The 23,710-nt window shown below is 38.5% G+C and overlaps 1 protein-coding gene across 32 annotated transcripts in view; it reads left to right on the forward strand.

Moving 5' to 3' along the window:
- Window positions 1–23,710, forward strand: part of SLMAP (sarcolemma associated protein) — a 178,536-nt gene that overhangs the window by 101,070 nt on the left and 53,756 nt on the right. For 10 of the 32 annotated variants that reach the window (XM_076008880.1, XM_076008870.1, XM_076008919.1 and 7 more), the window contains exons 10-13: window positions 1,350–1,518; window positions 1,636–1,686; window positions 2,180–2,230; window positions 9,930–9,992. In XM_076008880.1, coding sequence (XP_075864995.1) covers window positions 1,350–1,518; window positions 1,636–1,686; window positions 2,180–2,230; window positions 9,930–9,992 — 334 coding nt within the window. The remainder of the gene's footprint in view (window positions 1–1,349; window positions 1,519–1,635; window positions 1,687–2,179; window positions 2,231–9,929; window positions 9,993–23,710) is intronic. The other 22 variants (XM_076008900.1, XM_076008928.1, XM_076008911.1 and 19 more) reach the window with 5 other exon arrangements.

Consider the following 23,710-nt stretch of genomic DNA (forward strand, 5'->3'; position numbering starts at 1 on the left):
ATGTAAGCTGCCATTCCCTGTAGCTATAGGACATTCAGGATGGGGATAGATCAGACCATAGGGTAATGTCTAGTTGGTTCTATAAAATGTTATACCTGAGTTTGTGAAGCTCTGTCTTTTAATGTGAACCATGGATTGAGTGCCTATGCATTTGTTAGAGAAGACCAGAGTATACCTTCCCTTTATGTGATTGGTTAACCCAGTGGTCCCCGACCCTTTTGACACTAGGGACCAGTTTCATGGAAGACAGTTTTTCCATGGTGGGGTGGGGGGTGCGGGAGCAGCAGAGCTCAGGCAGTGATGAGGGATGGGGGGATAGGGAGGGCTGGGGAGCAGCTGTAAATACAGATAAACAGCTGAAGCTGCTCCCTGCTGTGCAGCCCCCTTCCTAAGTTTCAGGGAAGACAGTTGGAGGGGGGAGGGGGGAGCTTAGGGGGTGATGCTGATGTGGTGATGCTGATGTACAGCCGGCTTCCTAACAGATTCCTAGTAGGCCACCAGGCCATGGCCCCGGGGTTGGGGACCACAGGGTTAACCAATGATAGTTTTAAAGATTGGTCTTGTTAAAAGAAGGTCTTTTTGAGAAGTGCTTGTACCATCATCCTTTTAGCTAAACATAATTTTGTTTAAAATTTCAGAATTAGTTATATTTTAGAACTTATGAACAAACTGAAACAGTAGTAATTTTAGGGGAAAATCTTACTTCCCTCTTGAAAAATATGGAGCTTTTCACTTTGACCCTTTATGTGTATTAAGCCTACTTTCTTTTTTTTTTTTTTTTCTTGAGACTCAGTCTCGCTTTGTTGCCTAGGCTACAGTGAGTGCCGTGGCGTCAGCCTAGCTCACAGCAACCTCAAACTCCTGGGCTCAAGCAATCCTCCTGCCTCAGCCTCCTGAGTAGCTGGGACTACAGGCATGTGCCACCATGCCCGGCTAATTTTTTTTCTATATATATTGGTCAGTTAATTTCTTTCTATTTATAGTAGAGATAGGGTCTCGCTCTTGTTCAGGCTAGTTTCGAACTCCTGACCTTGAGCAATCCGCCCGCCTAGGCCTCCCAGAGAGCTAGGATTACAGGCATGAGCCACCGCGCCCAGCCTTAAGCCTACTTTCTTGCTCCAAGTTTTTCTCTCTAAATATGGAGGAGTGACCCCAGTGCGGATCACTTTTGACATGAAGCCTTTGTCTTTATCTTCTTTGCTGGTTTAGAAAAAACATATCAATAAACATATTCTATAATACTGAGCATTTTTCTTAGAAATTTAAGTGAGTAAAAGCAGTCCTGGTTTAGGCTTCCTAAAACAAGCTCAGGTTTTATTAAATGACTGAATTTCCTTCTTTCTTAATAGGTAGCAGAGGGAAAACAAGAGGAAATCCAACAGAAGGGACAAGCTGAGAAAAAAGAATTACAACATAAAATAGATGAAATGGAAGAAAAAGAACAGGAACTCCAGGCAAAAATAGAAGCTTTGCAAGCTGATAACGATTTCACCAATGAGAGGCTAACAGCTTTACAAGGTGAGTTAGCTAATCCAAAGATTGATTTGATTTTATTTATTTTCTTTTTATCTGTGAAATATCTGTTTGTTTGTTGTTTTTTTGTTTTGTTTTGTTTTTTTGGGCTTTTGTTTACAGTACGGTTAGAACATCTTCAGGAGAAAACTCTTAAAGAATGCAGCAGCTTAGGTAGGTGTCATCCATATTTCTTATTTAAAGCTGAATTTTTATCATTAAACTTTTGACCTTGCTTACTATCTCATGTTGGGCACTTATTTTCTTTAAGGGATATTTTACCTACTAGGTATAAAGTATCTACACTCTTAGAAAATTTCCTCTGAAAATAAGCTTGATTGCCACCAGTGGGCCCCATTGTTTAGTCCTTGAGATGAATGAAATTTCTTCATCTGAGATGTTCCACATAGAGATACTTAAAAAGAAAAATACATGAGCAGCAGGATCCTTTTTCTTTTAAGGCTCATTGGAAGGCCACTAAGCAGTTGCAGGCTTTTCTTTGAGTTAATAGAAAATGGCAAGTTGAACCCTTCTTGTAAAAATAAATGTAAAGTGTTCTTTGCAGTCTTAATCTGTATAGGAATACAAAATGCCATGGTTACACTTGAGACCAGTTTTAAAGTAATACTTTCTTTGATCAGGCAATGATATACTGTCTTAATCCTAGGGATACAAGTTGATGACTTCTTACCTAAAATAAATGGGAGCACAGAAAAAGGTAGTGTAAAGAACTTAAATATTTCTTTCATGATATCCTTTTAGTATTTTAGCAGGATAAGGAGTTTAGGGTTTTAAGTGTTTGGAATGAAAAGCATGCTGGTTTTGAACCCTGTCTTTAAAAATCAAGGTTCCCTGTATTTTGTAAGATTGAATGCTATGATCTATTCTTAGATATCCCTTGTTATATGGAAATTTTAGTTATTCAATAATAAGAAAATGATAAAGTTTAACTTTAACAATGGCTTTTACAATATAGCTGTTTCCCCCCATACACTATATTTTTCAGTGAGCTATGCTTTTTTCTATCAAGTTCTGCTTCCATGTGATAATTGACCCCTGTTTTTAATGTTTGAGTTTATTTAATAGCCCATTGAGCTCTTAGAGATGTCATAGAAACTGCTTTCTTTATCCATCTGTTTCATTGATCAGAGAGAATGGGGTCATTCATTTCTGTCATCAGAAAAATCTTTTATTAGTTCTTGGTTCTGTGACCCTTCTTTCTGGGTAGCATAAGTTCTCTCTTCCCAAAACTTGGACCGCCACTATTGGTTTTCCTACTACTACATGGGATACTTTTTACCCAGTGGCTTCTGTAATCCTTCAGTCTTGAAGATCCCTATTCCCCTCCTTCCCTCTCCTTCTATCCAACATTAATTACGCATCAACTATGTGCCAGATACTGCACTAGATGCTTGGAGCACAAAAGGAATAAAACATTTTTATGTATTGACCAATCAATGTGCCTGTCATCTCAGTTTTATACAGAAGTTAGTGGAAGATATCAAGGTTGATACCCAGTACTTCCTATTAAATATTTTTCAAACGGCCGGGCGAGGTGGCTCACGCCTGTAATCCTAGCACTCTGGGAGGCCGAGGCGGGTAGATCGCTCAAGGTCAGGAGTTCGAAACCAGCCTGAGCAAGAGGGAGACCCTGTCTCTACTATAAATAGAAAGAAATTAATTGGCCAACTAATATATAGAGAAAAAATTAGCCGGGCATGGTGGTACATGCCTGTAGTCCCAGCTACTCGGGAGGCTGAGGCAGCAGGATCGCTTGAGCCCAGGAGTTTGAGGTTACTGTGAGCTAGCCTGATGCCACGGCACTCACCCTAGCCTGGGCAACAAAGTGAGACTCTGTCTCAAAAAATAAATAAATATTTTTCCATGTATCAGGGGATATCTTTATGGTTCTTGGGCAGCAAATTCTGATAAAATTAGGAGGTGAGTTTTTTTGTTCTATTTTGGTTTTGTTCGGTGCTTTTGTTTTTACCGTATTTCCCCAAAAATAAGACAGGGTCTTATATTTATTTTTCCTTAAGAAGACACCCGAAGGCTTATTTACAGAGGATGTGTTATTTTCCCCTCAAAGCCTCAGCTTACAGCACACACAAGATGCCTGGGACCTGACAGGGGGAGCCGACCTTGTTGGTGGGGCTGCCCGTACCTTTCTGGCCACCTCTGGGATAGTAGCTATTACAATGGGGCAGATGAGAAGGGCTGCTCGTCTTCTTTACCGCTCCGTGTTGAAATGCATGAGTTGTGCAGATACGCTGCATAGCCACGCTCATCACTGGGTCTTATTTTTGGGGTAGGGCTTATATTGCACAAATGCTTAGAAATCCTGCTACGGTTTATTTTATGGGTAGGTCTTATTTTCAGGGAAACACGGTAAATAAGAACTGCCAGAATAGGCTCAGGTAATAAAGGTCAAGACCTAATATTGCATATAAAATAAATTTTGAAATCATCAAGAAAAAAGTTTCATTAATCATTGCTTTTTACTGTTCTATTTTTGTTTTATAAAATGCATTGACTTTTTAAAATTCCAATTTGATTCAGTTTCAATTTGAGAATTTTTAAAGGTGTAGTTTATATTCATTGTACCCAAATCACTAGTTGCTGTTCATAAAATGTATTTAGCAACTTATGTAAAATGACTTACTCCTTTTCTTCTAAAGGCATATTGTCTTTAAATGATTTTATATTTTTTGTTGTTATTTTGCTTGTTTTTCTCTTTCTGGCATGCATACTTTTTATTCAAATCTATTATCACCCTCTTGACTTGAGTATGTGTTTATTAATAATGTTAGTGTTAACCCAAGCTGGGAACCTTCTATTGCTTCAGTTAAGAGAATCCTTTTATATACATGGAACCATCTTAATACTATTTAGAGTGGTCAAATTACTGCCTAAAATGTTTGCCATTTCCAGTTGATTTAGATGAGAATAGTAGTAGGCTATTTTTAATTGTAGAATAGTTGACTCCTTGGTTTAAGATAAAATAAGATATTTGGGGTACTTAAAGGTAATTTCTTGCTACAATTATTATTCCCTTATAGGTATATTTGTTTTGGGGGGGTAATAAATGGGAGTAGTGAGAGAGTAATAGAATATTTTGAAAGGCACTAAGTAGTATATTTCTAGATACACACAAAAACATTTTTATACCAGATTTACTTACTTGGAAATAAGCAATGGGTCACTTATTCCATTCTGAATCACTTGTATAATGACTAATATTCAAAGATTCCAATATTACCAAAGTCCTTAGCTATAATATTAATATGATATGATTTTAACTAAAGTTACTCTTTTAAATAGTAGAGAGGAGACAATCAAATATAGTTATAAGAGAATGTTTTCAAAATGTCTGGAGATGTTATAATTAATAATACTTCTTCCAGTGAATTCTGTTTTTGAAATTATTTAAATGTAATGTAGCTGCTAAAAGTACAGATTTTATACTGTAAATTTTTTGTGAGTCTTATCTCATAATTCGAATGTCTTTTATTATTATTTTATTTTATGTTTTTTTTGAGACAGAATCTCACTCTGTTGCCTGGGCTAGAGTGCCGTGGCGTCAGTGTAGCTCACAGCAACCTCAAACTCCTGGGCTCAAGCAATCCTCCTGCAGCCTCCCGAGTAGCTGGGACTACAGGCATGCGCCACATGCCCGGCTAATTTTTTCTCTATATATTAGTTGGCCAATTAATTTCTTTCTATTTATAGTAGAGATGGGATCTCCCTCTTGCTCAGGCTGGTTTTGAACTCCTGACCTCGAGCAATCTGCCTGCCTCGGCCTCTCAGAGTGCTAGGATTACAGGCGTGAGCCACTGCGCCCCCGGCCTAATTTTATATATATATATATATATATATATATATATATATATATATTTCTTAGTTGTCCAGCTAATTTCTTTCTATTTTTAGTAAAGATGGGGTCTTGCTCTTGCTCAGGCTGGTCTCAAACTCCTGAGCTCAAATGATCCACCTGCCTCAACCTCCCAGAATTCTAGGATTACAGGTGTGAGCCACTGCACCTGGCCTTGAATATGTCTTTTAAATTATAGAATGGTGCTATCTAAAAAATATAATGAGGGCCACATGCATAATTTAAAATTTTCTGGTTGCCACATTAAAAATATAAAAAGACTGTAATCCTAGCTCTTGGGAGGCCGAGGCGGGCGGATTGCTCAAGGTCAGGAGTTCAAAACCAGCCTGAGCAAGAGCGAGACCCCGTCTCTACTATAAATAGAAAGAAATTAATTGGCCAACTGATATATATATAAAAAAATTAGCCGGGCATGGTGGCGCATGCCTGTAGTCCCAGCTACCCGGGAGGCTGAGGCAGAAGGATCACTGGAGCCCAGGAGTTTGAGGTTGCTGTGAGCTAGGCTGACGCCACGGCACTCACTCTAGCCTGGGCAACAAAGTGAGACTCTGTCTCAAAAAAAAAAAAAAAAATATATATATATATATATATATATAAAAAGAAACAGGTAGAACAAATTTTAATAATATATTTTATTGAACTCACAGTATCCAAAATGTTGTTTCAACATGTAATCAATATTAAAATTATTATTGTTAATGAATTATTAATGAAATATTTCACATTATTTTTTCTAAGTCTTTGAAATCATTGTATATTTATTTTATAATTATATCACATCTCAGTTCAAACTAGCCACATGTAAAGGGCTCATTAACAACATGGATGTAGCATTGGACAACACAAGTATTAAAAAATCAAAATCCATAGGGACTCATATGTATAAAATGCATTTTAAGTAGAGTGGTTCTCTATTCTATGTTTCTGTGTCTCTCTTTCATTACATTCCTATACCGTATTTAGTATCATAGACACCCTCTTCCCCCCAATAAATATCTAACTTCTTTTGGATCATCAGTGGCATCTTCTTTAGTTTTGGCAAAGTGAATTCCCAAGGGCCTGAATTTAAGAAATATAGTATTAGCCAGGTGCGGTGGCTCATGCCTGTAACCCTAGCACTCTGAGAGGCCAAGGCGGGGGGAGGATCATTTGACCTCAGGAGTTCGAGACCAGCCTGAGCAAGAGTGAGACCCCAGTCTCTACTAAAAATAGAAAGAAATTAGCTGGACAACTAAAAATATATAGAAAAAATTAGTGGGGCATGGTGGCGCATATCTGTAGTCCTAACTATTTGGAAGACTGAGACAGGAGGATTGCTTGAGCCCAGGAGTTTGAGGTTGCTGTGAGCTAGACTGATGCCACGGCTCCCTACTAAGGGCAGCAGAATGAGACTTTCTCACAAAAAAAAAAAAGAAAAGAAAAAGAAATAGAGTATTAAAAATGTCATAAATTTGTTAGACAACCCCCTACTGCTAAATCTGACTGGCGAGAGAGAGAGAGAAAGAGATGTCATGATCCAAATTCTTTACATATGCTGTCTGAAAGACCTTTATCTCATATGTTTAGGTGATTCCTTTTATAGAGGTTATATATAATATACATATCTTTTTATATTAATCTTGGATTTTATCTAAACTCGGTCCGTAAATATTTTAACATAGATAGAGCTCAGATATTAAAATCAGAGTAGATAAAGGGTGATATTTTTTTTTTAGCTTGGTAAGTGATGGTAGAATATCCTGCTTTAATAAAAATCATCTGAAGTGCTTTGGTATTGGTCTGAAATTTGGTTTCAAATAAATTTAATAAAATCCTTTAGTTAAGTTAAAATTTGGTTCCAAATGAGGTGGGATTTATTATTTATTTATTCTTGAGACAGAGATGTCTATCTCTTTGTCACCCATGCTGGAGCACTGTGGTATGATCATAGCTCACTGTAACCTTAATTTCCTGGGCTCAAGTGATCCTTCTCCCTCAGCCTCCTGAGTAGCTGAGACTACAGGCATGCGCCACCATGCCCGGCTAATTTTTTTTGTGTGTGTAGAGACAGTGTCTTACTATGTTGCCCATGCCGGTCTTGAACTCCTGGCCTTGAACTCTCATCTCAGCCTCCCCGAGTGCTGGGAGTATAGGTGTGAGCCAGGGCACCTAGTCCCAAATGAGGTTTTTTGTTTGTTTGTTTGTTTTTTGTTTTTTTTTTTTTGAGACAGAGTCTCGCTTGCTGCCCAGGCTAGAGTGAGTGCCGTGGCATCAGCCTCGCTCACAGCAACCTCAAACTCCTGGGCTCAAGCAATCCTTCTGCCTCAGCCTCCCGAGTAGCTGGGACTACAGGCGTGCACCACCATGCCCGGCTAATTATATATATATATATTAGTTGGCCAATTAATTTCTTTCTATTTATAGTAGAGACAGGGTCTCGCTCTTGTTCAGGCTGGTTTCGAACTCCTGACCTCGAGCAATCCACCCACCTCTGCCTCCCAGAGTGCTAGGATTACAGGTGTGAGCCACCGCGCCTGGCCCCAAATGAGTTTTTTTTTTTTTGAGACAGAGTCTCGCTTTGTTGCCCAGGCTAGAGTGAGTGCCATGGCGTCAGCCTAGCTCACAGCAATCTCAATCTCCTGGGCTCGAGCGATCCTTCTGCCTCAGCCTCCCGAGTAGCTGGGACTACAGGCATGCGCCACCATGCTCAGCTAATTTTTATATATATACATCAGTTGGCCAATTAATTTCTTTCTATTTATAGTAGAGACGGGGTCTCGCTCTTATTCAGGCTGGTTTTGAACTCCTGACCTTGAGCAATCCGCCCGCCTCGGCCTCCCAGAGAGCTAGGATTACAGGCGTGAGCCAAATGAGTTTTTATATCTGAAACTCATTAGTTTGAGTTCTGAAAATGTTACCATAGCTTAGATAGGATTTATGTAAAACAACTTTTTTTTTTTTTTTTGAGACAGAGTCTCGCTTTGTTGCCCAGGCTAGAGTGAGTGCCGTGGCAGCAACCTCAAACTCCTGGGCTCAAGCAATCCTCCTGCCTCAGCCTCCCGAGTAGCTGGGACTACAGGCATGCGCCACCATGCCCAGCTAATTTTTTCTCTATGTATTAGTTGGCCAATTAGTTTCTTTCTATTTATAGTAGAGAGGGGGTCTCGCTCAGGCTGGTTTTGAACTCCTGACCTTGAGCAATCCACCCGCCTCGGCCTCCCAGAGAGCTAGGATTACAGGCATGAGCCTGGCCTTAAAACAACTTTTAATCTTCGTAATTACTGTTCTATTGAGGAGTCCTGTTTTGCTTTTCTTGGCTCCAATTGACAAATTCTGTGTTTTAAATTTTTTTTAATTTCAAATTTCTGTAGCAGTTAGCATTTTTTTTTTCATTTTGAGGCTATATTTTATCTCTTTATAGTATTCTAAGTATGTAATTCATTGGTCTCTTCAAAACATGAGTTATATCAAGCCTTTTCCTCCGTGTTTTTGTCTTATACTGATGGTGACTGTAGACTGGAGGTCCTGCACACCATGTCACTAAAGAAAGAATAATGATAGATTTGTTTATAGAGGTAAAGAAGGTTGCTAACAGGAAGGATGTCAAGAGAGGCTGAAGTGCAAATCTGAGTAGGAGATGACTGCCTCTCATGCAAAGTTGAGATGATTGAGGAGTGGAGTGGGTTGAGATGGAAGAGAAGGGAAAGGAGGCTTTTATAGCTAGTGGTGCTAACTCATGTGTCCTCTTTGGGTGGATCTAGTGCTTTTATACCTCCCAAGTAGTCATTGTGTTGGAATGTATTCTTACACTTAAATTTCCAAAATCTATATAGTAATTTTAAACGATTGAAATATGTAGTTAAGGATGTTTTCCAGGTTCAGAAGTAACATTTTGAATCAATGTAAATACAGATTGTTGTAAGAAAAGGGCTGAAATTTTATTAAAACCCCTGTTAGATTTTGATTCTCTCCATCCATTTGTTTTGTTTGACCTAAGCAAAACCACTTACCAAGCTCTTGCTTTGAAATGTACAAATACTGATTTTGGTCATTTGGGCAGAGATAAACAATGTTTTGATAGTATGTGAAATACAGATTAAGTCACTCAGAAGACTATTTGTGAAATGAAAGTGTGAAAATTAAAATACTACATCGGCATCTTAAAGTTAGAGAACAGTCACTTGAAAATTAGTTTAGTAATAACAAATACATGATTTTAAAATTATTTAAGGGTATTAAGCTTTAATGGAGAAAGATGGGAGAAAATTTTTAAAGCAATATATTTATGTAGTTTTCTTGAGCTCTTTGGATAAAAACTGCACCTTTAAAAGCTAACCATTGAGGGTACAAATTAATGATTATATAATCATGATTTTTAGTCATTTAACTTTAAAATATGTCTGCTTTTACTATTAAAATATATTCAGCTTTTATTAGTCTTACTTAGAATTACCCATGTTAATACATTTCAACTTTCCTACCTTTGCTGTTGGTTTTCAAAGACAGCACCAAACTATATCCTAAAAGGTGTTTCTTTCTTTATTAGAGCACTTGCTTTCAAAGAGTGGCGGGGACTGCACTTTTATTCATCAATTCATAGAATGCCAGAGTGAGTACAGAGTATTTTTTCACGTTGATTTTAATGAAGTCAGGGGCTAAAATTGAAAAGTGAGAAGAAAAATGAGATCTCGGTACATTTGTTACAGTAGAAGTACATGAAGGGCCATCTTCAGACAGCAGCATGTCTTTTCACATAGTTTCTTTTTCTCTCTTTTGAGAAAAATATTTGTTTCCCTTTACAGATGACCTGAGCATTTCATATTAGCGCATTACCCCCAAAAGAAGAAGTTGGAAGCTTGTTAATTTTGAAATTCTTAAATCAATTTCTTAATTTAGATGAAGCCACAAAAATCAATTATTTAGTTTGGGCACTCAGTTCTGAAGATGGCTCACAGGGTAGCAGGAGCTTTCTAGGGAAGAAGTATCAATAGATTGTCCTATAGTATGACGTCAACTACCTACCTTTGGGAAGTTGTATGAGGCTATCTTTAAAAATATATTTTTTTCTGTTTATTTCTTACATCTCTTCAAGTGCGGAATGAGATTTGCCACTCCAAGAATATTTTAAAGATTAAAAGATAAGGGGATTTCCAGTAAAAATGGGGAAAGAAATATTTTAAAGATAGATTGGCTTTTGAGGTGATTTAGATGTCTGCTGAATTCTGAACAAAAATATTGTAAATTCCTTTTTACTTGAAATTCACGTAGCTGCTTAGATCTATAACAATCTCGAGTTTGTGATATTCTCTTGGTCTTATTAGTGACAAGCAAAGATTACCATGTATAGTAAAGGTTTGTTGATGAAGTCTGTGTTTTTTCCTGTCAAACACTTTCTCAGACATTTATCTCTTTCTGTTCTCTCTCTCTCTTTGAAATGAGTGGTTTTCCAAGTTTTGATGCACATAATTTCATTGTGTGGGTGTACACATATATGTGGTTCCCCAGACCCACAACCTCAGGAGCACTCGAAGGTTATAAGGGTCATGCCTGGTAATTACAGCAGACATAAATTCAACAAATCAAATGTCTGTACTCTTTAGAGATTCTTCAAGGAAACTTGGAATTTCATTTAATAGTTTTAGAAGAGCTTCTGTTTGGGTAGTTTTAGATACTATAATACTAGATGTGAGTTTAATATTAGTTTGAGGCAATTATTTAATAAACATGGTATATTCCTTTTTCCTTTTAATATATTCATAAATCAAAGATTACTGCATCCTTTTGTTATCTTCTAATTATTAAATCTCACTTTTATGGGAAATTAGCACAAGGATTTGGGGCAAAATAATTGGTATCCACTGAAACCAACTAAAAGAATACATGATCTAGGCCGGGCGGTGGCTCATACCTGGAATCCTAGCACTTGGAAGGCCAAGATGGGAAGATTGCTTGAGACCAGGAGTTTGAGACTAGTCTAAGCAAGAGTGAGACCCTGTCTCTACAAAAAATAGAAAAATTAGCTGTGCATGGTAACTCATACCTGTAGTTCCAGCTACTTGGTAGGCTAAACCAGGAGGATTGCATAAGCCCAGGAGCTTTAGGTTGTAGTGAGCTATGATGATGCCACTGCAATCTAGCCCAGGCAACAAAGCGAGACCCCGTCTCAAAAAAAAGAAAACAAAAACATAATCTCAAATAAAAGGGCTCACTTTGGGCCAGGTGTGGCAGCTCACACCTATAATCCCAACACTTTGGAAGACCAAGGCAGGAAGATCACTTCAAGCCAGGAAGGAGTTCAAGACCAGCCTGTTCAACATAGCAAGACTATCTCTACAAAAAAAAATTTTAAGCCGGTGCAGTAACTCATACCTGTAATCCTAGCTCTCTGGGAGGCCAAGGCGAGAGAATTGCTCAAGGTCAGGAGTTCAAAACCAGCCCAAGCAAGAGTGAGACCTTGTCTCTACTAAAAATAGAAAAGAAATTAATTGGTCAACTAAAAATATATACAGAAAAAATTAGCCGGGCATGGTTGCACATGCCTGTATTCCCAGCTACTTGGGAGGCTGAGACAGAAGGATTGCTTGAGCCCAGGAGTTTGAGGTTGCTGTGAGCTAGGCTGACGCCACGGCACTCTAGCCCAGGCAACAGAGTGAGACTGTCTCAAAAAAAAAAAAAAAAAAAAAGAATTTTTTTTTTTTTTTTTTAAGTAGCTAGGCATGGTGGTGCATACCTGTAAACCCAGCTACTCTGGTAGGATAAGACAGGAGGATTACTTGAGCCCAGGAGTTTGAGGCTACAGTGAGCTATGATCATGCCACTGCACTCCAGCCTAGGTGACAAAGCAAGACCCTGCCTCCAAAAAAAAAAAAATAAATAAGAATACAAATCTTTAGAAGAAGGATTTTATACTTAGTTTTATTGCATGTGATCATTCTTTGTTATTTTTGTTTTGAACTTTGGGAAATGGTATTTTGAGCCCAAAGAAATAAGAACATACAATTATCCAAAGGATGTTTTGCTGAGTTGCAAAAAGGTTTTTTGTAAAAAAGGTTTTTCATTTTAATGCTTATTTTGTTATTGAACATTTTATTTAAAATATTTTAAAATACTTACCCAGGCCGGGGGCGTGGTGACTCACGCCTGTAATCCTAGCTCTCTGGGAGGCCGAGGCGGGCGGATTGCTCGAGGTCAGGAGTTCAAAACCAGCCTGAGCAAGAGCAAGACCCCGTCTCTACTATAAATGGAAAGAAATTAATTGGCCAACTAAAAATATATATACAAAAAATTAGCCGGGCATGGTGGCACATGCCTGTAGTCCCAGCTACTCGGGAGGCTGAGGCAGGAGGATGGCTTGAGCCTAGGAGTTTGAGGTTGCTGGGAGCTAGGCTGACGCCATGGCACTCACTCTAGCCTGGGCAACAAAGTGAGACTCTGTCTCAAAATAAATAAATAAATAAATAAATAAAAAATAAAATAAAATAAAATACTTACCTGTAGTTGTAATACAGAGTAATGTTTGTTTTAGGTGGGGAAACCCTATTTGGAGATTTTTATGACATCATAGTTATAGGAGAGAATGGAACAAATAAACATTCAGAAATAGTGTAGAATCTATGTAAATTATGTAAAAATCTATGTAAATTATGGGAAATAGCCTCAATGGGAGCATTAGACAGCTAATAATAAAATGATGTTTATAAGGACTATGTAATAGCATGGGAAAATACTAAACATGTGGTACATAGAAGGAAAAATCAGAATATAAAATCTCATTCTTGTATACCAAAGAACAGAAAAAATAAAATGCAAGTATTCCTAGGCATCTGAATCTATTGGGTCCCTGAGTGGAAGTAGTGAAAGTCTAGCCTGTAAGTTTAGGTAACTAGGAAGAGGCCTGTTATCAGAATTTGTTTGATTTCTGAGTTTCAGGTAGCAACTCTTACTGAGTTTGGTTATTGATTATTTCAGTTGTATCTCAAAATTTTCCAAATATGTTTGGTTCTTTAAATTTGGATAGCCAGAGTTGGGATAGTGAGGGTTGCTTCTGGTTTGATTTTTTTTTTTTTGTCAGAAGGGGCAATTCATTATTTTATGACATGCTGCCATTGTAGGAATTGTGTTTAATAAATGTTATTACAAGCAAGGCAAATTCAGCAAACACCTTGCTCAAGTAAATTTATTCTCAAGCACTTTAAAAACAGTTTTGAATTACATATTGACAAGTGCTCACAAACTATTTTGCCATTATTTTCATTTAAAGGGATCTTGAAATAATTTCTGATCTTTATCAAGTGTATATTCTAGGTACAGTGGTACTTCATGTCTTGTTTCCAGTCTTTTTAAAAGCAAATGTTAAATACCTAGACTTCATTATTTACTAGTGCTTGTATACTATGTATATTTTTAGAGACAGGGGTCTCACTATGTTGCCCAGGCTGCCCTCGAACTCCTGGACTTAAGCAATTCTCCTGCCTCCGTCTCCCAAATAGCTGGGACTACATACTTGCGCCACCATTCTTGGCTTGCTTATACAGTGTAAATTCATCTTGTGTTTTGAAAATTAGAAAGCAAATATATACACTGGTGGTGGGAATGTAAATTAATACAACCTCTATGGAAAACAGTATGGAGACTTTTATGAAACATAGAATTTACTATTCATTCCAACAATCCCACTACTAAGAGGAAAAGAAAGGAAAAGGAATGCCCAAAGGAAAAGAAATCATTATATCAAATATATAGCTGTGGCCGGGCGCGGTGGCTCACGCCTGTAATCCTAGCTCTCTGGGAGGCCGAGGCGGGAGGATCGTTTGAGTTCAGGAGTTCGAAACCAACCTGACCAAGAGCGAGACCCCCTCTATACTATAAATAGAAAGAAATTAATTGGCCAACTAATATATACAGAAAAAATCAGCCGGGCATGGTGGCGCATGCCTGTAGTCCCAGCTACTCGGGAGGCTGAGGCAGTAGGATCGCTTGAACCCAGGAGTTTGAGGTTGCTGTGAGCTGGGCTGACGCCATGGCACTCACTCTAGCCTGGGCAACAAAGTGAGACTCTGTCTCAAAAAAAAAAAAAATATATATATATATATATATAGCTGTACTCATATGTTTATCACAGCACTATGCACGATAGCAAATACATAGAATCAACCTAAGTGTCCATCAGCAGATGGTTAGATAAAGAAAATATGGTATATATATACCATGGAGTACTACTCAGCCATAAAAGAGAATCATGTCTTTGTAACAATGTGGATGGAACTGGAAGCCCATAAGTGAAATAACTCAGATACTTTAAGTCAAATACTACATATTCTTACTTACACATGGGAGCTAAATAATGAGTACACATGGCCATAGAGTGTGGAATAATAGACATTGGAGACTTGGAAGGGTGGGATGGGGGTGAGAGATGAGAAATTATTTAATGGGTATAATGTATACTATTCGGGTGCTGGTTACGCTAAAAGCCCAGACATCACTACTGTAATATATCCATGTATCAAAATTGCATGTGTACTCCCTAAATTTATGCAAAAAAGAATTAGAAAGCAAATAGTTCACTTTCATAGGATTCTTCATGCCTGTCCTTACTATATTGACAGATTTTTTTTTTTAAGTTATATATGTGAATCCATAAAGAATGATTTCGTTATTGGCTCTGTTGAGCCAAATAAGTGACTGGGGCAAAAATCTCAATCAGTGGAGGTTTATTAAGCCAAAGTTGAGGATATACCCAGGAAAACATGAACCACAGACAGACCTGTGGTGGTTTTTCCAAAGGGATATTTGTCAGCCTGGGCGTTTGAAGGCTTACAGAGAGAAAGAAAAAAGCAAGCCTCATCCCCAAAGCAAAATGGTTACATTCTTGTGAGGCCTAGGAAATCTACATTTTACATAAGATAAGGGGAATATTTATTTAGAATAGAAAAAGGGAATAAAGGAAGCATCAATTATGTAGATGTCTCTAGGTAGATGGACTAATGTCTGATTCTATCTTGTCTCTGTTATCTGTAAAGATAAACTTGTAATTCATTATTAGTGTGGAATCCAGCAGACTTTAGTTTTAGGTGCTGGACATAGCCTGTAGACCTAAAGTTATAATTTGCATGTTCTTGCTTATGGCAGGCCAGTAAAGAGTTTCTTTAACAAACGGTCCAGGGCTAGTTCTTGGCAGGTGCCTTTACTATTTCTTTTGCATAAGGAGTTAAGGGGAGGGGTGGCCCTGAGATTTTGATTTTCTTTTTACTTTTACCCCAGGTTTTGTTGTTGTTGTTGTTTTGAGACAGAGTCACTCTGTCACCCTTGGTTAGAGTGCAGTGGAGTCAGCCTAGCTCACTGCAACCTCCAACCGCTGGGCTCCAGCAGTCAGTCTGCCTCAGCCTCCCAAGTAGCTGAAACTACAGGTTGCACACCACCATGCCTGGCTAATTTTTTCTATTTTTAGTAGAGATGGGGTCTTGCTTTTGCTCTGGCTGGTCTCGAACTCTTGACCTCAAGCTATCCTCCTGCCTTGGCCTCCCAGAGTGCTAGGATTACAGGTGTGAGCCAACCCTCAGTTCTTTAAAATCATTCAGGGTAAAGCATTGTAGAGGACATGAGTAGCTGCATTTTTTATCTAACCTCATGCTGCTAGGAAATCTCATTTTTAGATCATGTCCCTCAGGGAGGAGAAAAATTAAATCAGGAAGGATCAATGTGAAAAATTGGAGCCAAATAATAAAACTCCAAAAACAATGGACAAGGCTAGAATGTAATGGGCTAACTATAATTTTTTCTGAAACATAATTTTCTCTTTCTAGTTTCCCATTTTTTTCAGACAAATCATAATAGGACCAATTCATTGGTGAAATAAATTTTAGTCTCATTATAGTTGGCCTATTTATTTGCATAAAGTATAGCAAGAATAGTTATTGGCCATATAGGCTTTTTCTTTCTTTTTTTCTTTTTTGCTTGGCTTTGCTGGAACTTTTTCATAAGGAATCTCAGGTTTGACTTAAGCCTCTCAAAGCCAAGCTAAGGTTTTAACTGTGCCTGTAGATACCTGTATGAATTGGGTAAATCCTTCTTTTCTTGAGGTCCCAGCATAACTTGGGGTTCCTGGATCTATCAGAAAGTGACACTGCTTACTTGACCACAGATCAGAAAGTGACACTGCTTACTTGACCACAGATCTAGAAGAGGTACCAGGCCAATTTTTCCAAAGAGCTTTTTACTCTTACAAAGTCAACCTAATTCCTCAAAGCAGTCTGAGCATATCTGAAAATATGCCATTCCAGTCAAAGCCTGGTAAAATAACCAGCATCTCTAGTTCTGTCCTGTTATAAAAGAAAACAGATTCTGGCCGGGCGCTGTGGCTCACGCCTGTAATCCTAGCTCTTGGGAGGCCGAGGCGGGCGGATTGCTCAAGGTCAGGAGTTCAAAACCAGCCTGAGCAAGAGCGAGACCCCGTCTCTACTATAAAAACAGAAAGAAATTAATTGGCCAACTGATATATATATATAAAAAATGAGCCGGGCATGGTGGCACATGCCTGTAGTCCCAGCTACTCGGGAGGCTGAGGCAGAAGGATCACTCGAGCCCAGGAGTTTGAGGTTGCTGTGAGCTAGGCTGACGCCACGGCACTCACTCTAGCCTGGACAACAAAGTGAGACTCTGTCTCAAAAAAAAAAAAAAAAAAAGAAAACAGATTCTTACTGAACTTATGCAAATAATATATTACCATAAAATAAGAATACTTAATAGTTTTCAAATTTTGGAGAAATCAAGTAGAAAAATGCTTCAGATTGTTCACAAAAGTATACATTACCAGTTTGATGTGAGCTATAAATAGCTAAAAAGAAGTAGAAAAAGTTTTCTTGACTCCTGGATGTTAGGTTTGTTCCGTGTGGGAACCTGAAAAATATAAAGCCTGTGAAATAAAAGCCACAGAAGTCTAGAAAGTCCACAGTCTTAAACCTAACTTCCACTACAGACAACTGCAGTGAGGCCATTCCTAGCCCTCTGATAAGGACTGAAGGGACGCCTTCCCCTCTCTCTGCGGGTGTCACTCCCCCCAGAAACCCTCTATAAAACCCATGGCTGTCGCCTCCCTCTGGGTGGATGCTTTTTCACCTGCACCCAGATGCTCAAGATAAACAGCATTTTGCTGCTTCTGAGGCTTTGTGTATCCCTCTCCCCCCTTCCCTTTCCCCTCCACTCCCCTTCTTTCCCCCCTCTTCTCCCGCCAACTCTAAATCTAACACTGGAAAACAAAACAAAAAAGAATCAGTCCGGGCTCGGTGGCTCACGCCTGTAATCCTAGCACTCTGGGAGGCTGAGGCGGGCGGATTGCTCGAGGTCAGGAGTTCGAAACCAGCCTGAGCAAGAGCGAGACCCTGTCTCTACTATAAATAGAAAGAAATTAATTGGCCAACTAATATATATAATATAGAAAAAATTAGCCAGGCATGGTGGTACATGCCTGTAGTCCCAGCTACTTGGGAGGCTGAGGCAGAAGGATTGCTTGAGCCCAGGAGTTTGAGGTTGCTGTGAGCTAGGCTGATGCCATGGCACTCACTCTAGCCTGGGCAACAAAAGCAAGGCTCTGTCTCAAAAAAAAAAAAAAAAAAAAAAAAAGAATCAGCAATGTTTTAAACAAAAAGTTATACAAATAAAGTATTACATAATTTAAAACTAATTACATAGTTTAGTTCCATGTAATTAATTTTTGTTCTCTTTGAGGTTGGGTTAGCAATCTTCATGAATATATCAACTTTTTTTTTTTTTTTTTTTTTTTTTTTTTGAGACAGAGTCTCGCTTTGTTGTCCTGGCTAGAGTGAGTGTCATGGCGTCAGCCTAGCTCACAGCAACCTCAAACTCCTGGGCTCGAGCGATCCTTCTGCCTCAGCCTCCCGAGTAGCTGGGACTACAGGCATTCGCCACCATGCCCGGCTAATTTTTTATATATATATCAGTTGGCCAATTAATTTCTTTCTATTTATAGTAGAGACGGGGTCTCGCTCTTGCTCAGGCTGGTTTTGAACTCCTGACCTTGAGCAATCCGCCCGCCTCAGCCTCCCAGAGAGCTAGGATTACAGGCGTGAGCCACCGCGCCCGGCTCAGCTTTTTAATTAAACCAGTTTCTTTAGAGTCTGGAGGCCATCCAGCTGAAGTGTCTAGATGTTAAACTCAAAGCATCTTTAGTTAAAGTGGAAGTAGCTTTTTTTTTTTTTTTTTCGAAGTAGATTTTAAACAGAAGAAAAGCAAAGGTTAATATTTGGAACAGTTTATTCTGGAGTTTGTATGTCACAAGGTATGCTTGTAAGGCCTCAGGAAAAAGGTGGTGGCAATTTCATTGAGTCTGTAAACTAAACTAAAATTTTAAGGCTCACCCCTCCACCACCGGCTGACTAAATGGACCCCCTCGTGGCCAAAGGAATATCCTAAAACTAAATTGTCTGCCAGGAGGGAGGTCAGACATGCCTAATCATGCCCCTCCCTTCTTGGGGACATCCTTTGTAAACCATTAACAGGCCTAAGGGCATGCAAGACAAACCCACAGGTCATCAATTTACACAACAAATCTGTGTCTAGTGGCTTATCTCTGATTACAGCTCCCTGTGTTGAAACATTCCAAGCCTTTAGACAAAGCTTCTTGTCTTTAACCAATTACAAGCCAAAGAATCTTTAAACTCACCTATAAACTGTAAGACCCCTCCTTCTTCCCCCCAGATGGCCCACCTTTTCGGACCAAACCAATGTTTGCCTCCCACGTATTGATTTATGACTTTACCTGCAACCCCTGTCCCTGAAATGTATAAAACCAAACTGTAACATAACCACATCGAGTCCACTTGCTCAAGGCTCCTTGAGAGTGGCTCTGGGTCATGGTCCTCAAATTTTCAGGATAAACTTCTTGCAAATATTTCAGAGTTTGGATTTTTCCATCCACAAGTCCACGTCAGAAAAATGGAAGAAGAATTTGAAAACATTATTTGGAGACTTGTAGCCAGGAGAGAATCCAAATTTTATGATCTCTAAAGTTATTAGAAACCTATATTCATGAGTATTTGTCGGTCCTTTGGATGACTTTCCTTGAAGAAGGAACTTTTTGACTATAGCCATTTAAAAAACTGCTTTTTGAGAAGAATCAAAGTAAAATAATAATTGTGGATGACAAAAGGTCTTAAAATAGCCATGGTTACAGAGACAGTTGACTGTGTAGCCTCAGGCTAACTGCTTTCTTTTAGCTTATGTATATTGCTTGTTTTTAAGAAGTTGGGTTGAACAGGCTGATCGCTGTAAATTTGGGGATAAAACAAAAGGGCAAGCGCGTGGGCCCTTTGTGGACAGGTTCTGCACCTAGGGCATAAAGGGCTCTGTCCCACATTGCGCCGGGTCTTTGTCCCCTTGGAGGCCGCCGCGTCGGTGCTCTGGGACTCGGACCCTAGCTCGAGCTAGTCAATAAAACTTTTGATGACTTCAGCCTTGGTGACCCTGTCTCTTTGTTCTGTGGTACTGTGGTTTCCCGCTCTAACATGACAAAGCAATTTGGTGATTTCTTTGGCACACAACAATTTAACATAATAATCATAATTATTGATTATTATTATTATTGATTACACCAAGACATATCAGAATTTTAGGAATCTCATACAACTTTGGAACACATATTAATAACATGTTTATGCAAATATAACCTGAAGAAAATTAAACACCATTTCATATTTGGCAGTGCTTCCTTTATGGCTTTACTATGAAAAATAAGCCTAATATATCTGTGTTGGACTTTCAGTGGCTCTAGTATTAAATGATAGTTTGAGGTCAAAAATAATGAATTTAGAATTTTGATTTTGGAAAATTTGTCAAATATCAAAAGTTTAAAACACTGGTTGTCATCAAACAGGATCCCAGGCTACTATAAAATAATAGTCATTCATTTAGCCAAAGTGGTAATTCAAAGACTTTAGAAGGTAAAAGCTTTAATAGAAGGGACACTCAGTTTCCCAATTATGAGACCTAATAAAGATAAACCAAAAAACAAACTAATAATTTGCCTAATAAATAGGCAAACTGAATCAATCAATCTCTTTCTCTCTCCTTCTCTCTCTTCTTTTTTTTGCAGTTTGTTCAAAAGATGAACAAAAATTTTTATTCTCTGTATTAATATTATATAAAAATCTTGCTTAAAAGAGAACCAAATTTTGCGTTTGCATTAGCGTATTATTAATGGTAAAGCTAATTTTAATAAAACCTTAGAAACAAAGGTTATAACCTTATAAATGAAGCTTTAAAACAAATTGATTAATCTGAATCAATTTGACCATATATAAGATTTCCATAAACTTTTTCTAGCCTTTTACAGCTCTCTTTGCAAGGTGATTTTGTGGAAAAGAAATGAGTTAGAACATATTTCAATTTGTTTTCTTTTTGTCGTAAAACAAGCTGTGCTTTTCAAAAAATTCTCTTTTCAGAGAAAAGCTTTTAATCCCAGGCAAAGAGATTGGACTTTGAACAGATTTAAATATAACATTTTGTATGATTTCAGAACTGTAAAGTAAATATTCTGTTTAAAAAGAGCTTCACCATATGCAATGTAGAATTGGCAAGTAACTTCAGTAAAACTTGCTAAAAAAGCTTCAGGGATTTTCCTTCAGGGATTCGAGGTGAGTTTGGTTCCGAGGATGGGGAACCTGTGGCCTTCGGGACACATGTAGCCTTCTGGATCCTTGAATGCAGCCTTTTGATTGAATCCAAATTTTACAGAACAAATAGCTTTATTACACCCCCCCCAACAGCAAAAGGTGAGCAGCCAGTGAGCAAGCGTATTTCCAGCTGCTCCCCGTCACAAACATCATAATCTGAGCTCTGCCTCCACCCCCCGCCCCTCGTACCCCTACACCGTGCCCCAGTCTGTGGAAAAATTGTCTTCCATGAAACCACGACTGTCCCTGGTGCCAAAAAGGTTGGGGTGTGCTGCTCTAGATAATGGAGTTAACAAGTGCCCTAAAATGAACCTTATGTCTTTGTATTCTTAATTCATGTTTATTATGAGATTTAAGTGTTTTTGTTATTATCATTAATTTAACTATCTGAGTATTTCATGTCTTACTGGGTTTTTTTCTTTGCCTTTGAAAAAATCCTCTCCCTACCCCTCACCCCCATTTTAAAATTACAATTACTATCTATGTATGTTTCTCTTGTTCTCTCCTGTCAGGGCTTTGCTCTCACACAGACATTGCCGTATTTGGAATAATGCATTTACTTGGTGTTGCTTGTATGAATGAATGTTAACTTTTCATCACTCTATGAGGTCAGCCTCTCTGAACAATCTCAGCATTACTCTGATGACATTTTTCTACTTGAAACAAATTTTTAGATTTTCTTTTGAGGGGGGGGTTCTTTTTTAAACTTTTTTTCCTTTAAGCCAAAGCAGTTATTTATGGCAAAAAATAGACAGCATTTTTTGTGGTTCCCTGCTCATAGTAGGTTATATGCTTGTTATAGGAAAACTCTCAGTGTGAGCTAGATCTTTTTTTTTTTTTTTTGGACACAGAATCATACTCTATTGCCCAGGCTAGAGTGCTGTGGCATCAGCCTAGCTCACAGCAACCTCAAACTCCTGGGCTCAAGCAATCCTCCTGCCTCAGCCTCCCGAGTAGCTGGGACTACAGGCATGCACCACCAGGCCCGGCTAATTTTTCTATATATATTAGTTGGCCAATTAATTTCTTTCTATTTTTAGTAGAGATGGGGTCTCGCTCTTGCTCAGGCTGGTTTTGAACTCCTGACCTTGAGTGATCCTCTCGCCTTGGTCTCCCAGAGTGCTAGGATTACAGGCGTGAGCCACTGCACCCAGCCCTGAGCTAGATCTTGCTAATTTTTTTATTTCTTTTTCTTAGAATAGTTTGTCAAATCTAGGATGTATTGGAGGGTTGTTTGTTCATACTGATCATTTCCCCAGTCAGCTTTCTAACTTTTCTACCACATTTTCTCCCAGTGTAACTGCATAGGTGATAGTCTTAAATTCATGGCAACAGTGTTTTGGTATGTAGTCTGTTTCTTTTTTATAAAAAAAGATTTTATTTCTATATTCTTGAAATTGGTCCCTTTCATTTCATTCTCAATCTGTCCTTAAATTCTAAATCTCCCCCCCCCCCATTCTTCCTTTTTAAGTTTTGAGGCAAATAACTTCTGGAACTGTTTTTATTCAAAGGCTTCTTGCTTTAATTTAATTTTGCTGCAGAAACAAATAATCTTATGAAAGTCTATATTATTAAAGTTGCCAGAGTCTGTCCTATGAGGTTCCAAATCTCTCTTTCTACTGTAACTGCTGCTTTCTGAAGGGAAAAATACATTACTGGCTTGATGTTGATTGCTAACTTTAATTTTTTTACTTTGTATCTTGATGTTAATTCTAATCTGTTTCTTTGCCATGTTTGCCTTTAATGGCCTTTTAGGTGACTAGCTTGTTTCCATTTATGATGTTTAGAATTGGATCAGAGGGATCTTGATATGAATCATGACTCAGCCTCTTACTGGCAGTATGATTCTAAGCAAATTAACCTCTTTAAACCTTCATTTATAAAATAAGATGATAGTACCTACTTCATAGGATTATCATGAAAATTAATTGAGATAATATTTACTAAGTTCTCTAAGTAGTGTCTGACACACAGAAATACGCATTAGTTAGTAGATAGAAAACACATCGAGAGGTGGGGGTTTGAGAGGTGTTAGTAGAAGCTTTGCATGATTACCGATATGCATGCCATTTGAAAAGTTTCTTCTCAAACACATCATTTTGATGTCCTAGTCATAACATTTTTTTTAGTGAAACCCAATTTTGAGATTTAGAAATATTTTCCAGGTTGGCAGTAACAGCAGCAGATTGTCTAATTCTTTTATATTTTATCTTCTCCTCTCTTTTAGTCAGTTAAGATCCCTAGGCAGTTGACATCAGTATCAGATGGTCTGTGTTATTTGAATTTATCTTCTGCTTTAGCATTTCTTTTTTTTTTTTTTTTTTTTTTTTGAGACAGAGTCTCGCTTTGTTGCCCAGGCTAGAGTGAGTGCCGTGGCATCAGCCTCGCTCACAGCAACCTCAAACTCCTGGGCTCAAGCAATCCTGCTGCCTCAGCCTCCCGACTAGCTGGGACTACAGACATGCGCCACCATGCCCGGCTAATTTTTTCTATATATGTATTAGTTGGCCAATTAATTTCTTTCTATTTATAGTAGAGACGGGGTCTCGCTCTTGCTCAGGCTGGTTTCGAACTCCCGACCTGGAGCAATCCACCCGCCTCAGCCTCCCAGAGAGCTAGGATTACAGGCGTGAGCCAC

The sequence above is a fragment of the Microcebus murinus genome, chromosome 1, assembly GCF_040939455.1.
Source record: "Microcebus murinus isolate Inina chromosome 1, M.murinus_Inina_mat1.0, whole genome shotgun sequence".
In the NCBI taxonomy this organism is placed as follows: domain Eukaryota; kingdom Metazoa; phylum Chordata; class Mammalia; order Primates; family Cheirogaleidae; genus Microcebus; species Microcebus murinus.